Here is a 14,673-nt window from a genome sequence, read left to right on the forward strand (position 1 = left end):
AAGCCAAAAAGTTATAGCTTTTCAAACTTAAATGACAAAACCCAATGAGATATCTTAAAAAGTTATCATATTGCATTGGTCGAAGAAGTGTACATAACTTATGAGAGACTTATAAACTCTTGCACAGTAGTTTGTGCTGAAGCCTGCTCAATAAAAGTCGATTAAAGAGGGACTTCCCTGGTGGTGAGGTGATTAAGAATCCGCCTGCCAATGCAGGGGACACAGGTTCAAGACCTGGTCCGGGAAGATCCCACGTGCTGCAGAACAACTCAGCTTGTGCACCATGAGCCTGCGCTCTAGAGCCCACGAGCCACACCTACTGAGCCCGCAAGCCACAACTGAGCCCACGTGCCACAACTACTGAAGCCCACGTGACTAGAGCCTGTGCTCCATAACAAGAGAAGCCACCGCAATGAGAAGCCCCCATGCTGCAACAAAGAGTAGCCCCCACTTGCCACAACTAGAGAGAACCCACGCGCAGCAACAAAGACCCAACACAGCCATAAATAAATAAATATATAAATTATGAATCTGGAAGGTCTTACCTTCCAGATGAGTGTGTGTATGTTTAAAAAAAAAAGTCAATAAAAGAAACAAGCACTTCCACTTTCTAATGATAAAGTAAATCACTGAATTAAAGACTTAACTGTAAATACAGAAAATAAGTTAAAATCTGGTGTGTTGAATTGTACTTTAGCCTTACTAATGTGGTTGGACTTTCTGTTTTGACTGTACTTGTCTGATATTAGTATCAACTAATCATCAAAAGTCTTCTTTACTGTGAATGCATGGTAACAAACACAAGTGGTGAATTATTTTTTTACATCTCAACTTATCCTAGAATAACTTGTGCCAAAATTTGCAATGACTATGCAAAAAAAAAAATGACTGCCACCTTAGCACAAATCAAGGCACTGACACCCAACAGTTATTTTATTTTTCACTGCCATGCACTTGCATGGGGGAAAAAAAGCCAGCTCTACTTAGGAAGGTCCTTGATGAAGCTGTAAAATTAATTAAATCTCAACCCTTAAATATGTGTTCAATTCTATATGACAAGATGGGAAGTACACACAAAGCGTTTCTGCTGCAAACTGTGTTTCCACAACTGTCTTGAGAAAAAGCATTTGCGTGACTGAGTTGTAAGCTGAATTAGACCACTTTTTCTGATAGAACGCTATCTTTACTTGAAGTAGATTATTTTCTGAAAAGTGAACAAAGCAAGTCTGTCACTTCAAGAAAAACTGATACTTTTTGCTGCCAAGAATAAAATTTGAGCATTCAAGCAAAAACTAAGATTTTAGAAAACGTGGACAAAGCACCATGAGACTGACAGCTTCCCAATACTTAAAGATTGTTCTGTTGAGATCAGTGGGGTTGTTCAGAAATGTGATTTTTAAATATTAAATAATGAACTACGTCAATGTGGGTACATATGTGGAAGATCTACATAATTCGGTGAACCAGTATTTTCCAAATAACCTGTGCATGATGTTACAAAATCATATATAGGTAAGATTCATTCCAAGCGCAAGACAGACCAATGAAAAGATCATTGTAGTGCTCTCAAATTCAATCTTGGAACAAGAACTTAAGATACTACACAATTTGTCAAGTTTTGGTATGATATCTGCAATTATCTACAAAGAATATTAAAATACTCTTCCCTTTTCTAAATACATGTATGATTTTCTTTATATGCTTCAATGACAACAAACTACCTTCTATGAAGTTTTGATTAAAGAGGTTTATAAAACTGTAAGGTCATGTTTCCCACTAATTTCCTTTTTGTCTTTAGAAAATAGTTAAAATATTATTTGTATCAACATATAATGGGTTTAGAATTATAATTTTGGTATTTTCAAAATTCCTCAGTTTTAATATCTAATGAGATATACTGACAGATATAACCCACATAAACAAATGTTCTTTAGGGTTTCAAATCATTTATAAGAAGGTAAAGGATCCGAAGTTCAAAAGGTTTAAGAACCACTTGCTCAAGAGGGACTACTAATGAAATCACAAGAGAAAATTTTAAAGGTCACCCCCAAAAAATGGGAAAAAAATTTGAGCTGGAAGGTGGAGCTGACAAGTGATAGCCAAAGGGTCCAGAGTTTCTTGGGGAATGATAAAAGTGGTCTAAAATTGACTGTGGTAATGTCTGTGTAACTTTGTGCATATACTAAAAGCAACTGAATTTATACCTTAAATGGGTGAGTTTTATGGTATGTGAATTTTTTTTTTTTTTTTTTTTCTTTTTGCGGTACGCGGGCCTCTCACTGCCGTGGCCTCTCCCGTTGCGGAGCACAGGCTCCGGACGCGCAGGCCCAGCGGCCATGGCTCACGGGCCCAGCCGCTCCGCGGCATATGGGATCCTCCCAGACCGGGGCACGAACCCGTATCCCCTGCATCGGCAGGCGGACTCTCAACCACTGCGCCACCAGGGAGGCCCTGGTATGTGAATTTTATCTCAATAAAGCTACCATAAAAAAACACACATATATCATATAATCCAGTGATGCCAATCTTAGCTATTTACCCACGTTTAACCTAAATATATGCCCACACATGGATTCAAGACCGAAATATTCATAGCAACTTCATTCATGATAGCCAAAACCCCAGAAATAATCCAAGTGGATAACAAATTATGACATGTGGTATACTCATACAACAGAATACTACTTGGGGTACAGGAGAGGGAGGGGATAAATTACGGATACATGCAATAACATAGATGAATCCAAAAACTTTATGTTGAGTGAAGGAAGCAAGACATGTTATATTCATAGGTCACTCTAGAAAAGATTTATACAATCTATAATGACAGAAAGCAGATCAAAGCTTGTTTAGGGTGATGCTGTGAGACTGTCTGCAAAAACTCCAAGGGTACTTTTTGGTCATGGGTGTATAATTCTGTTAAAATTCATGAAAACATACACTTTAAATCAGTGTGTCTTATTGTGTTTCATTATACCCCATAAAGTTAATTTTTAAAAAGTCAACATAGGGCTTCCTTGGTGGCGCAGTGGTTGAGAGTCCGCCTGCTGATGCAGGGGACACGGGTTCGTGCCCCGGTCCGGGAAGATCCCACATGCTGCAGAGCGGCTGGGCCCGTGAGCCATGGCCGCTGAGCCTGCGCATCCGGAGCCTGTGCTCCGTAATGGGAGAGGCCACAACAGTGAGAAGCCCGCGTACCGCCAAAAAAAAAAAGTCAACATAGGAGAAAAAGTAGAATTCTAAAAGATAACTAGTTCATCAAAAAGAAGGCAGGATGGGCTTCCCTGGTGGCGCAGTGGTTGAGAGTCCGCCTGCCGATGCAGGAGACACGGGTTCATACCCTGGTCCAGGAAGATCCCACATGCCACGGAGCGGCTGGGCCCATGAGCCATGGCCGCTGAGCCTGCGCGTCCGGAGCCTGTGCTCCGCAACGGGAGGGGCCACAACAGTGAGAGGCCCGCGTACAGCAAAAAAAAAAAAAAAAAAGAAGGCAGGATGAGAACAGAGTAACAAATGGGATAAATACAGAATAAATAACAAGATGGGAGACTTTAAACTCAACCATATTAATAACTACATTAAATGTAAATAGACTAACCATGCCAATTTAAATATAAATACACAGGGTGGAAAAAGGTGTATCATGCAAATGGTAAGCAAGAAAACTGTGTGGCTTTATTAATATCAGGCCAAGTAAACCTCAAGGCAAATAATCTTACTAGAGATAATGAGGGACATTTCACAGTGGTAACAAGAACAATTTACACCCAACAATCATAAATGTGTATGCACCTAACAGAGCTTTGAAACACATGTAGCAAAACTGACAGAACTGAAAGGTAGACAAATTCACAATTAAGAGTTGGAGATTTAAAATAAGACACAGAAAACTGGAATATTATCAACTAACTTGACCTGATATTTATAGAACTGCACTAACCAATTCCAGAATATGCATATTTTTTCAAATACATAAAACATTCACCAAAATAGTCTATATGCTACAAAATATCAAGACACCAAAGAAATGAAATCATACAGAGTATATTCTTGGATAACAATAATATTAGATTAGAAATAAGCAATTAGAAGATATCTAAGAAATGCCCAAATATCTGATCTGGAAATTAAATAACACATTTCTACATAATCTATGGGTCAAAGAATAAATCACAAATAAGGTAATAAAAATATAGTCAGAGGACTTCCCTGGCGGTCCAGTGGTTAGGATTCCGTGTTCCCAATGCAGGGGGCTCGGGTTTGAACCCTGGTTGGGGAACTAAGATCCACCGCATGACACGGCTCCCCACCCCAAAAAAATACACACACACACACATATACATATATATAAAATCAGAATGCGTGGGAAAGCAGTACTTTGAAAATCATAGCTTTAAATACTTGACTTAGAAAAAAATTAAAGTGTAGTATTAATGACCTAAGCAAGGGGCTGGCAAACTACAGTCCAAATGCGAAGTCCAGCACATTGTTTTTGTATGGCCAGCATGCCAAGAGTGGTTTTTATATTTTTAAATGGTTGGGGGGGGGTGAAAAGAACAATAATATTTTATGACTCATGAAAATTATGATGAAAATCAAATATCAGTATACAAAGTCATGCTCATTCATTTATGTATTGTCTACAATGGAAGAGTTGAGTAGTAACTGCAATTACAGATAATATAGTCTGCAAAGCCTTAAATATCACTTATCTGAAATATTCACAGGAGAAGTTTACTAATTCCTATTCTAAGCTCCCACTTCTATGAGTTAGAAAAGTAGAAGTAAACCAGATAGAAAGTAGAAGAAAATATTAAAAATAAAAAGTAGAAATCAATTAAACAGACACTGGAAAGAAAAGAGAAAATGAACAAAGACAGATGTTGGTTCTTTGAAAAAGTAATGAAACTGATAAAGCTCTAGGAGCAAGAAGGATCAAAACAAAGATAAATCATAAATTACTCACATCAGGAGTGAAAAGAGGAATATATCATTACAGATCCCACAGACATTATTAGGTTAATGCAGAAATACTGCAAAGACTTTACACCTAAAAATTTGACAACTTTGATGAACAGACAAATTCCTTGGAAAACATGACCAAAACTGAAAAAGAAATAGAAAAGCTAAACAACCCCATATATATTAAAGAAATCAAATTTATAATAAAAGCTATTCCAAAAAGAAATCCCACATTCCAGAAATCCCTCTCCAGAATTCATCAGTGCATTCTACTCATAATTTAAGGATGAGATAATACTTATTAGTCAACACAAGTTCTTTTAGGAAAAAAAAGCAGCAGAGGAACAGTTCTTGACTTGTTTTATGATACCAGAATAATCCTGATCCCAAAATCTTAAAGTATTACAAATCAAAACTACAGACCAAAACCCTCATGAACACAGATGTAAAAATCCTTAAAAACAAACCCAGCAGCAAATCAAATCCAGCCATACAAGTTTGGTTTTCCATTCAAAAAAATTTATGTTCGACTCCACATTAAAAGAGGAAAGTCTGAAGAATATCTCAATAGATACAGAAAAGTCTTTGATAAAACTCAACAACATAATAAAATCTTATAGCAAACTAGGAACAGAAGGGAATTTCCTCAAACTGATAAAAGATAACTATGGAAAACATTTAGCTAACATCATACCTAATGTAAACAAACTCTCTTCCCCTAAGATCAGTAACAAGTATTTGCTCCCACCACTTCTACTACACAATGTACTAGAGGTCCTAACCAATGCAATAAATGAAGAAAAAAAAATAAAAGGCCTAGAAATCAGAAAAGAACAAGAAAATTATAGTTATCTGGTATATGATTATGTATGTATAAAACCCTATGAAATCTTAAAGAATAGAATGATTAAGTGAATCTAGCAATTTCACATAGTACCTGGTCAATATAGAAAAATAAATTATATTTATATATACTAGCAACAACCAGAAAGTAAAAACTTTAATGTATTACATCATTTAAAACAGCATTGTAAAACATCAAATGTCTAAGAATAAAACTAATGAAAGGTGTGTAAGACCTTGATATTAGCAGGAAAAAAATTAAGAACACCTATATTAACATAGACATATATCACGATCATGAAGGGGCAGACTCAATATTGTTAAGATGTCCAGTCTCACTAAATGATCTACATATGTGATACAATCTCTATTATAATTCCAGTAGGCTTTTTTGGAGAAATAGACAAGCTAATTCTAAAATTTACATGCAAGGGGACTTCCCTGGTGGTGCAGTGGTTGGGAATCCGCCTGCCAATGCAGGAGACACAGGTTCGAGCCCTGGTCTGGGAGGATCCCACATGCAGCGGAGCAGCTAGGCCCGTGCGCCACAACTACTAAGCCTGCGCTCTAGAGCCCATGAGCCACAACTACTGAAGCCCACATGCCTAGAGCCTGTGCTCTACAACAAGAGAAGCCACCACAATGAGAAGCCTGCGCACCACAATGAAGAGTAGCCTCTGCTCGCTTCAAGTAGAGAAAGTCCTTGTGCAGCAACGAAGACCCAACGTGGCCAAAAATAAATAAGTTAATTAAAAATAAAAATAAACGGTAAATTAATCTAGTTGTTAAAGAACTCATCTAGAAAGACGTTCTTTTATACAAACAAATGAGATTTAACTTTGGAAGGAAGAAAATTCCCAAATATAACTATGAAGCTTAATAATACAAAGGTTAAAGAGAACAAAGTTTTCATCTAATCATGTTTTTCACACTAAGGAGCACAACCCATCAGTGGATCATAAAATAAATTTAAAACATGAAAATCACCTTTAAAAGGAGGATAAGAAACAACAGAATAGAAAAGAAAAATCAGAACACATCAAGTATGGTAAGGGTCAGTTTTGTGTCATATGTATGAATGTAGTATATAAGATGTTATTTCTTTCTGTGGATCATAGTTAAAAGATCTAAAAACACTGATTTAATGTAACAGGAAACTGATGACCCCTAACTATGACAGTGTAACAGTATTTAGGTAACAGAGAAAAAGACCATTTTGTTATGGGAAAACTCTAGAAACCACCTATTTAGAAAGGAATACAGAGATCACTGGTATAAAGCAAATACATTTTAGTTGTGAGGTCTTCTTTCACTTCAAATATATATTAGGAATCTCATCATGCTAAAAGCAGAAAGACTGAGTATGAACACTTCCTGAGTACTCTTACTGACAATGACATAATTCTGAAATGAGAGAAGTGGTAGATCCTTGAATCATAAAATCTAGATCTGAAAGAGATGAGAGATTTCATTCATTCTGTTACAGTCTGAGTTGTGTCCCCTAAAATTCCTATGTTGGAGCTCTAACCCCAAAAGCCTGAGAATGTAGTCATACTTGGAGATAGGGCCTTTAAAGAAGTAATTAAAGTGGGATCTTTAGGATGGGCCCTAATCCAAATATGACTAGTGTCCTTACAAGAAGAGGAGATTACAAAACAGACAACACATACACCAAGTGGCAACCATATGATGACACGGCAAGAAGGTGACCATCTGAAGTCAAGGAGTGAAGCCTCAGAAAAAACCAACCTGGCAACACCTCATCTTAGACTTCAAACTGCCAGAACTGTGAGAAAATAAATTTCTGTTGTTTAAGCTACCCAATCTGTGATATTTTGTTATGGCAGACTATTATGTACCCTAGTAAACTAATACACACCTCTTAGATCAACAACATATGTTTAAATTATCAAAATACTCTCATGGCTAATTTATGCCAAGTTGGGACTAGAATACAGATCAAAACTTATTAGGAAAATAAAAATGGGTCAGTGATAGTAAACTGGCAAGAATACCAGCAGCCATTCAAACTGGAAATCATACAGTAAAGAAGAGCAAAAAAGTTGGCCCATATGCAGAGACCAAGTTTCAAAAAGCCAGACTCATAAGACAGGCATGAGAGCAATGTCAGACGCCTTAGAAGAAAGACAACTCAAAAGAGAAAGCAAGAAGACTTGTCTATAAAGTTCAATTCTAACCACATAACTTTAAAAGTCCAAAAGAAGAGGGCTTCCCTGGTGGCACAGTGGTTGAGAGTCTGCCTGATGATGCAGGGGACACGGGTTCGCGCCCCGGTCCGGGAAGATCCCACATGCCGCGGAGCGGCTAGGCCCGTGAGCCATGGCTGCTGAGCCTGCGCGTCTGGAGCCTGTGCTCCGCAACGGGAGAGGCCACAACAGTGAGAGGCCCGCGTACCACACACACACAAAAAAAAGTCCAGAAGAAGAGAAAGGATAGGTACCAAAGAAACCAGTGGCTGCATAGGGAGTTATCTAACTAACTTGGATTTTAAAAGGACACTTGTAGAAATAAGAGAAGCAGTCTATCATCCAGTCAGAAAGACTGAAGACAGAGGATGATGATACATGCAAAAAATACTAGGGAAAAAAAAACTTCCTAGAAGAATAAGCTTCAAGCTTTGAGCTGATGATAGAATATAAATAAATGACAAAATCAGCAGCATAGAAAGACTCAATTCTTTTTTTTTTTTTTTTTTTTTTGCTGTATGCGGGCCTCTCACTGTTGTGGCCTCTCCCGTTGCGGAGCACAGGCTCCGGACGCGCAGGCCCAACGGCCATGGCTCACGGGCCCAACCGCTCCGCGGCATGTGGGATCCTCCCAGACCGGGGCACGAACCCGTGTCCCCTGCATCGGCAGGCGGACTCTCAACCACTGCGCCACCAGGGAAGCCCAAGACTCAATTCTTATTTACTTTCATCAAGAAAATTTTCAATCCTTACACAAGACAGGTAATGCTATAAAGATATTATCTAGCTACTTTGAGACAGAATGGTATAGGAAAAAGAGCACAGATATCAGAGTCAAATTGTACCTGGGTTAAATCCCAGTATTGTCACTTATTGGAAAGGCAGTAGTGCATATTGTTAAATAATTGATAACCATTACTACAGAAAAACCCTGAGTGTTTTAATTGACATGGGCAAAAATTTGCTGACCAACAAAGAAGATCTAAAACTACTAAAGGAGAAAAAAGAAAGCATGACATGATATATAATATAATGCCACATTAGCAGAAGAATGTCCAAATCAACAGAAATAAATATGAACAGAAGTCAGAAGACATAGGAAAAACCTATGTTTGCTTCTGGTTGTTACCTTTCATGAACAGCAGAAAAGGGTGACCAAGATGGTGATCTATATCATATATGTCATATAATGAAAACTAGAAATATTTAGCCAGGACAGTGACTGAGGGTTTGTACTTTCACATGAAGAAAAAGAACCTATGAAAAAGTAAAGGGTAGGTATATTTTCTTCAAGATGAGGAAGAACTTTACAACATTTTGAACTGTTCAGAGAATGAACTGACATACAGTGATGTTCTCATCAACAGGGGCTAATGATAACCCATATGGAATTTAAAGATTCAGGAATTCATGTTTCTGGAAGGAATTTTATCATTGTTATACAATAATACTACAATACTTCTAGGCTCATGTAAATTAACTCAAAGAAACTTTTAAAAATTACATTTAAAATTAACAAAAGAAAATTTACTTATATTATTAGAAAAACAAAACAAAATAAAACCACCAAAACAAAAAGGAAAATTCTAACACAGAATACTTCTAAATCCTGGCCAATGGTTCACAGTAACTAGGCTTTGTTAGTTCTATGATGACAAAAATCTATCACTATGTATAAACCGTCACATTGATTTATTTTTCTACTTATCAAAGTGACAAACTTACATTATAATAAGAAATTTATCATATATATAATAATCCCAAGAAAGAACATAAGAGTAGGCAACAGTGATAACAAAATCTACATACAATGAATGATAATAACATTATCATTAATGTATTAAAATTTCTCAAAATGCTTTTCCACCTGTTTGCCATCTAATCTGAAAACAACTCTGAGGCAGACAAAGCAGTTAGTATTAGTCCCATTTTACTGTCTTCCTGAGGCTAAGAGGGGCAAATGACTTTCCTCAGATCATTCAAGTTGGTCCAGAGTATGAAGTATGAATCTGGAGCATATGACTCCTGGTCAGTGTCCATTCTTTCTTTTTTTTTTTGGCTGTGCCACATGGCTTGCGGGATCTTAGTACCCCGACCAGGGATTGAACCCGGGCCCATGGCAGTGAAAGTGCCAAGTCCTAACCACTGGACCGCCAGGGAATTCTCCATTCTTTCTTTAATAACTTTTGTTTTTTCTTCAATGAATAATACATTTTCATTGTACAAATGTTAGAATTCAGATAGATAAATCATCTCCCTAATTAGACAATGTATTAATATTAACAAGAAACTTTAACTTATCTTTGAAATGAAAAAAAATGGAAGTAAAAGAAATAATTCAAGTAAATGATAAGAAAAAATTTCTTTTACTTCCCATAATTCTAAGCTGAGAAAACAGAAGGCTAAGTGGATCAGTTAAGTAGAATAAATAATGTTTTCTTGACCGACCATTATATATTTTACATTTCAATACTCTTAACACCAAAATGTAGACACATTCCCTTAAAGAGGGCTCTAGCAATATTAGATTTCTCATCTTTACATGCTTAAACAACCTAAACTTCATTTTTAATGATATAATTAAAAGGTAAAACCATTACTTTGGGTGTGCTTCCTTTAATGAATTTTTTAATTGAAGACAACAAGCCGGTTTCATTCTTCGGTGGTTTTTCTCCTCCTGAAGGCAGGCTATCATCAACCTCTGAATATTTCCTCTTTGCTCTGGCAGTGCGTTGTGTTTGGATTTGATTTGATTGCTGAGAAGCTTTCCGTGTTCTCAGCCTCATCTTTTATGGGTGCCACATGTAAAACTATAAGAGAAAAATCATACAGTTTATTAAAATTAAACCTAGCATACCCATATATGCCCAGCTTATATAATAAAAATATCTTGATTAAAAAGAGGTCTATAAGGGATTGAAATAAGAAACTGACATTTATTTATTTATTTATTTTGGCCATACCACACATGACTTGCAGGATCTTAGTTCCCCAACCAGGGGTTAAACCTGGGCCCTCAGCAGTGAGAGCGCGGAGTCCTAACCATTGGGCCACCAGGGAATTCCCAAGAAACTAACCTTTTAACTGAAATGTGTAGTGCTTTGAATTTTATTACATTCTCCCAAATAACCTTCCCACAACTTCTGAAATATATCCTATGATCTAATAGAGCATGCATGTTCCTTCCAGAGCACTATGCTGCCTCCACCCATGCTGACATTATCATTCACTTAATCACTCACTCATTCATTCAACAAGTATTTATTGGGCACTTACCACATTCTAGGCACTGGGCTAGGTAAGTGCCTAGTAAAACAAGATAGAGAAGGTTTTTACCCTCTGGAGCTTACAATGTAGTGGAAAAAACCCTTAGTCAATGAATGAATTAATTCCATGAGCACAATTCTAAATATCAACAAGTATACAAGTATCAATATAACAAGAATGACTGAATCATTTTGTGGTATTTGATGTTACCATATGTAATGATCTTTTTTTTTAAGTGTTCAATTCAGTGACATTTATTACATTTGTGGTGTTGTCCAACCATCACCATTATCTATTTTCAGAACATTTTCAATCACCCCCAGAGGAGACCCCATACCTATTGGCAGTCACTCCCCATTTCCCCCTGCCCTTAGCCGTAAGCAACCACTAATCTCTTTTCTGTCTCTATGGATTTCCCAATTCTGGACACTTCATGTAAGTGGAATCACACAATATATGGTCCTGTATAACTGTTTCTTTCACTTAGGATAATGTTTTCAAGGTTCATCCATGTTGTAGCATGTATCAGTACATTATTCCCATTTACGGCTGAGTAATGTTCCACTGAATGGGTAAGACTACATTTTGTTTATCCATTCATCTACTGATGGACATCTATGTTGTTTCTACCTTTTGGTTAAGTGTGAATAGTGCTGGAGTGAACATTCATGTACAAGTTTCTTTTTGACCACCTGTTTTGAGTTCTATTGGGTAGGTAACCAGGAGTGGAATTGCTGGTTCATGTGGTGATTTAATGTTTAACATACTGAGGAACTGCTGTTTTCCACAGCAGCGGCACCATTTTATATTCCCACCAGCAATGTACAAGGTTTTCACTTTTTCCATATCCTCACCAACACTTGTTACTTGTTTATTTTTTTATTATAGCCATTTTAGTGGGGGTGAAGTGGTATCTCATTGTGGCTTTGATTTGCATTTCCTAATGGCTAATGATGTTGAGCATCTTTTCCTGTGCCTGTTGGCCATTTGTTTGTAATGATCCTTTAAATGCCAAATTCACATCAGAAAGAAAATATGAGGCCATCGATTTGAACTCTCTCATTTCACTGATGAGAAAATTAATGGCTGGCAAAAATTGTCCCAAGACTTAGAAGTAGCTGAGAACATTCCCTGAATTATAATCTGTGAAATAGAATACAAAAACTACTACACTAATAATTAAGAGATGTTAATTAGGTCTAATCCTACTTCAATCATAGCTAAGCTATAGCCACTTAACTATTTTTTCACCTGTATAATGAATACATTATTCATCTTACCATCTTGACGCTCAAAATGAAAAAGGAATTAGAAAAGCTATAAAGTTCAGAGAAGAGTAAAACAACTCACAACAGTGAATGCATTAGCAAAAAAGTCTAACCAGTTAAGCACTCTAAACCCCTAAAGGTGAAGAAATTCTTGGCAGAGAGCAGGGTCTTCACAGACAAATTAGGAAGCTTAAGAAGTCGTGTCTTGGGCTTCCCTGGTGGCACAGTGGTTAAGAATCTGCCTGCCAATTCAGGGGACATGGGTTCGAGCCTTGGTCCAGGAAGATCTCACATGCCATGGAGCAACTAAGCCTGTCACCCCAACTACTGAGCCTGCGCTCTAGAGCCTGTGTGCCTAGAGCCCATGCTCCGCAACAAGAGAAGCCACCGTGAGAAGCCTGCGCACCTCAACGAAGAGTAGCCCCTGCTCGCCGCAACTAGAGAAAGCCCACGTGCAGCAATGAAGACCCAACAGAGCCAAAAACAAAAAACAAACATACAAAAAGTTGTGTCTTTAGTAATGCAACACAACCGTCACAGAAAAAAAGTTAGGACCCCTCCCCCACCTCTTTTTTTTTTTTTTTTGAGGTACGCGGGCCTCTCACCGTTGTGGCCTCTCCTGTTGCAGAGCGCAGGCTCCGGATGTGCAGGCTCAGCGGCCATGGCTCACAGGCCCAGCCGCTCTGCGGCATGTGGGATCTTCCTGGACCGGGGCACGAACCCGTGTCCCCTGCACTGGCAGGCGGACTCTCAATAACTGCACCACCAGGGAAGCCCCCTCCCTTTTTTTAACATATAGAAACTAAACACACACACACACACACACACACACACACACACACACACAACACACACACACACACACACACACACACTCTACTCCAACAAAAAAGTCCCAACCTCAAAGGCTTCACCAGAGGAGTCCTAAAATATCTTTCCAAACAACCATTTGGTTTTGTTTGTTTGGTTGTTTGTTTGTTTGTTTGCGGTACGCGGGCCTCTCACTGTTGTGGCCTCTCCCGCCGCGGAGCACAGGCTCCAGACACGCAGGCTCAGCGGCCATGGCTCACAGGCCCAGCCGCTCCGCGGCATGCGGGATCCTCCCGGACTGGGGCACGAACCCGTGTCCCCTGCATTGGCAGGCCGACTCTCAATCACTGCGCCACCAAGGAAGCCCAACCATTTGTTTTTCATCACCAAATAGTGCTCAGTTTTGTCATCCCAAATAAAACAAATACTGCCTTTTCTCCTAAAGAGTCAATGTTAATTCCTAAAGGGATTTACTCAAGGCATGTATTATTTACTTAAATAACTCTATTTACAGTGTATAAATTTTGTCTTAATTCCTTTGTTCTTCAGCACAGCACTCCTTAAAAAGGAAAATTCCCATAAAGCAAATGCATGGGGGAATTTTTCAAAAAGAAAGTTATTTGTATTTGATTTCTGTAAAAATCTGTAAAAATTTTTTAAAAATATTTTCAAAAATACCTATGGGTGAACCTATCTTAAACCCAGAATCTTTACTGGAAATTTAAAAATTTTATGAAATAATATCTTCATATAAAGTAGGTCTTAAAAGACTAAACACATATAGCTAGTTCAGTCCAAGGGGTTCAGCTCATTAAAATTTAAATATTTACTGGTCACCTGCTACCAGTATGGTAATAAAAGGATAAAAATGATACCTCTTCCCATGAGAATCAAAAAGTCTAACAGGTTAAGGATAGATACACATCATAGTGTATATATAAAATGCTAGATCACTCTTCATGGAGAGTGAAGATTTTAGGAAAGCTTAGGAGAAAGGTCCTTTGAACTTAAAAATAACCAGTCACTGGAAAGAAAGACAAGAGCATTTAAAGAAGGAGGCTGAAATGTAGAGGGTTTTAGTCCATTCCAATAATGAGTTGTAAAAGGTATACTTAATAGTTCTAAAAGGGCTGGAGCAGTCAAGCCCTCATGAACTTTTGAAACTGACCATCAAGACTAAAATCTTACAAAGTATGTTCTTTGACCACAATTATAAATCAAAAACAAAAGAAATCTTAAATAGTACCATATACTTGAAATTTTTTAAATTTATAAGTAAATCATGAGTCAAAAAAGAATTCACAAGGGAAATACAA

General features: G+C 37.7%; 1 protein-coding gene across 2 annotated transcripts in view; it reads right to left on the reverse strand.

The window, feature by feature from the left end:
• The window catches only part of CTDSPL2 (CTD small phosphatase like 2), a 71,464-nt gene that overhangs the window by 42,004 nt on the left and 14,787 nt on the right, over positions 1-14,673 (reverse strand). For both annotated transcript variants that reach the window (XM_081229618.1, XM_081229617.1), the window contains exon 2: positions 10,613-10,822. In XM_081229618.1, coding sequence (XP_081085744.1) covers positions 10,613-10,798 — 186 coding nt within the window. In that variant the 5' untranslated portion in view covers positions 10,799-10,822. The remainder of the gene's footprint in view (positions 1-10,612; positions 10,823-14,673) is intronic.

The sequence above is a fragment of the Mesoplodon bidens genome (assembly GCF_964165515.1).
Source record: "Mesoplodon bidens genome assembly, chromosome: 3".
Taxonomy (NCBI): Eukaryota; Metazoa; Chordata; class Mammalia; order Artiodactyla; family Ziphiidae; genus Mesoplodon; species Mesoplodon bidens.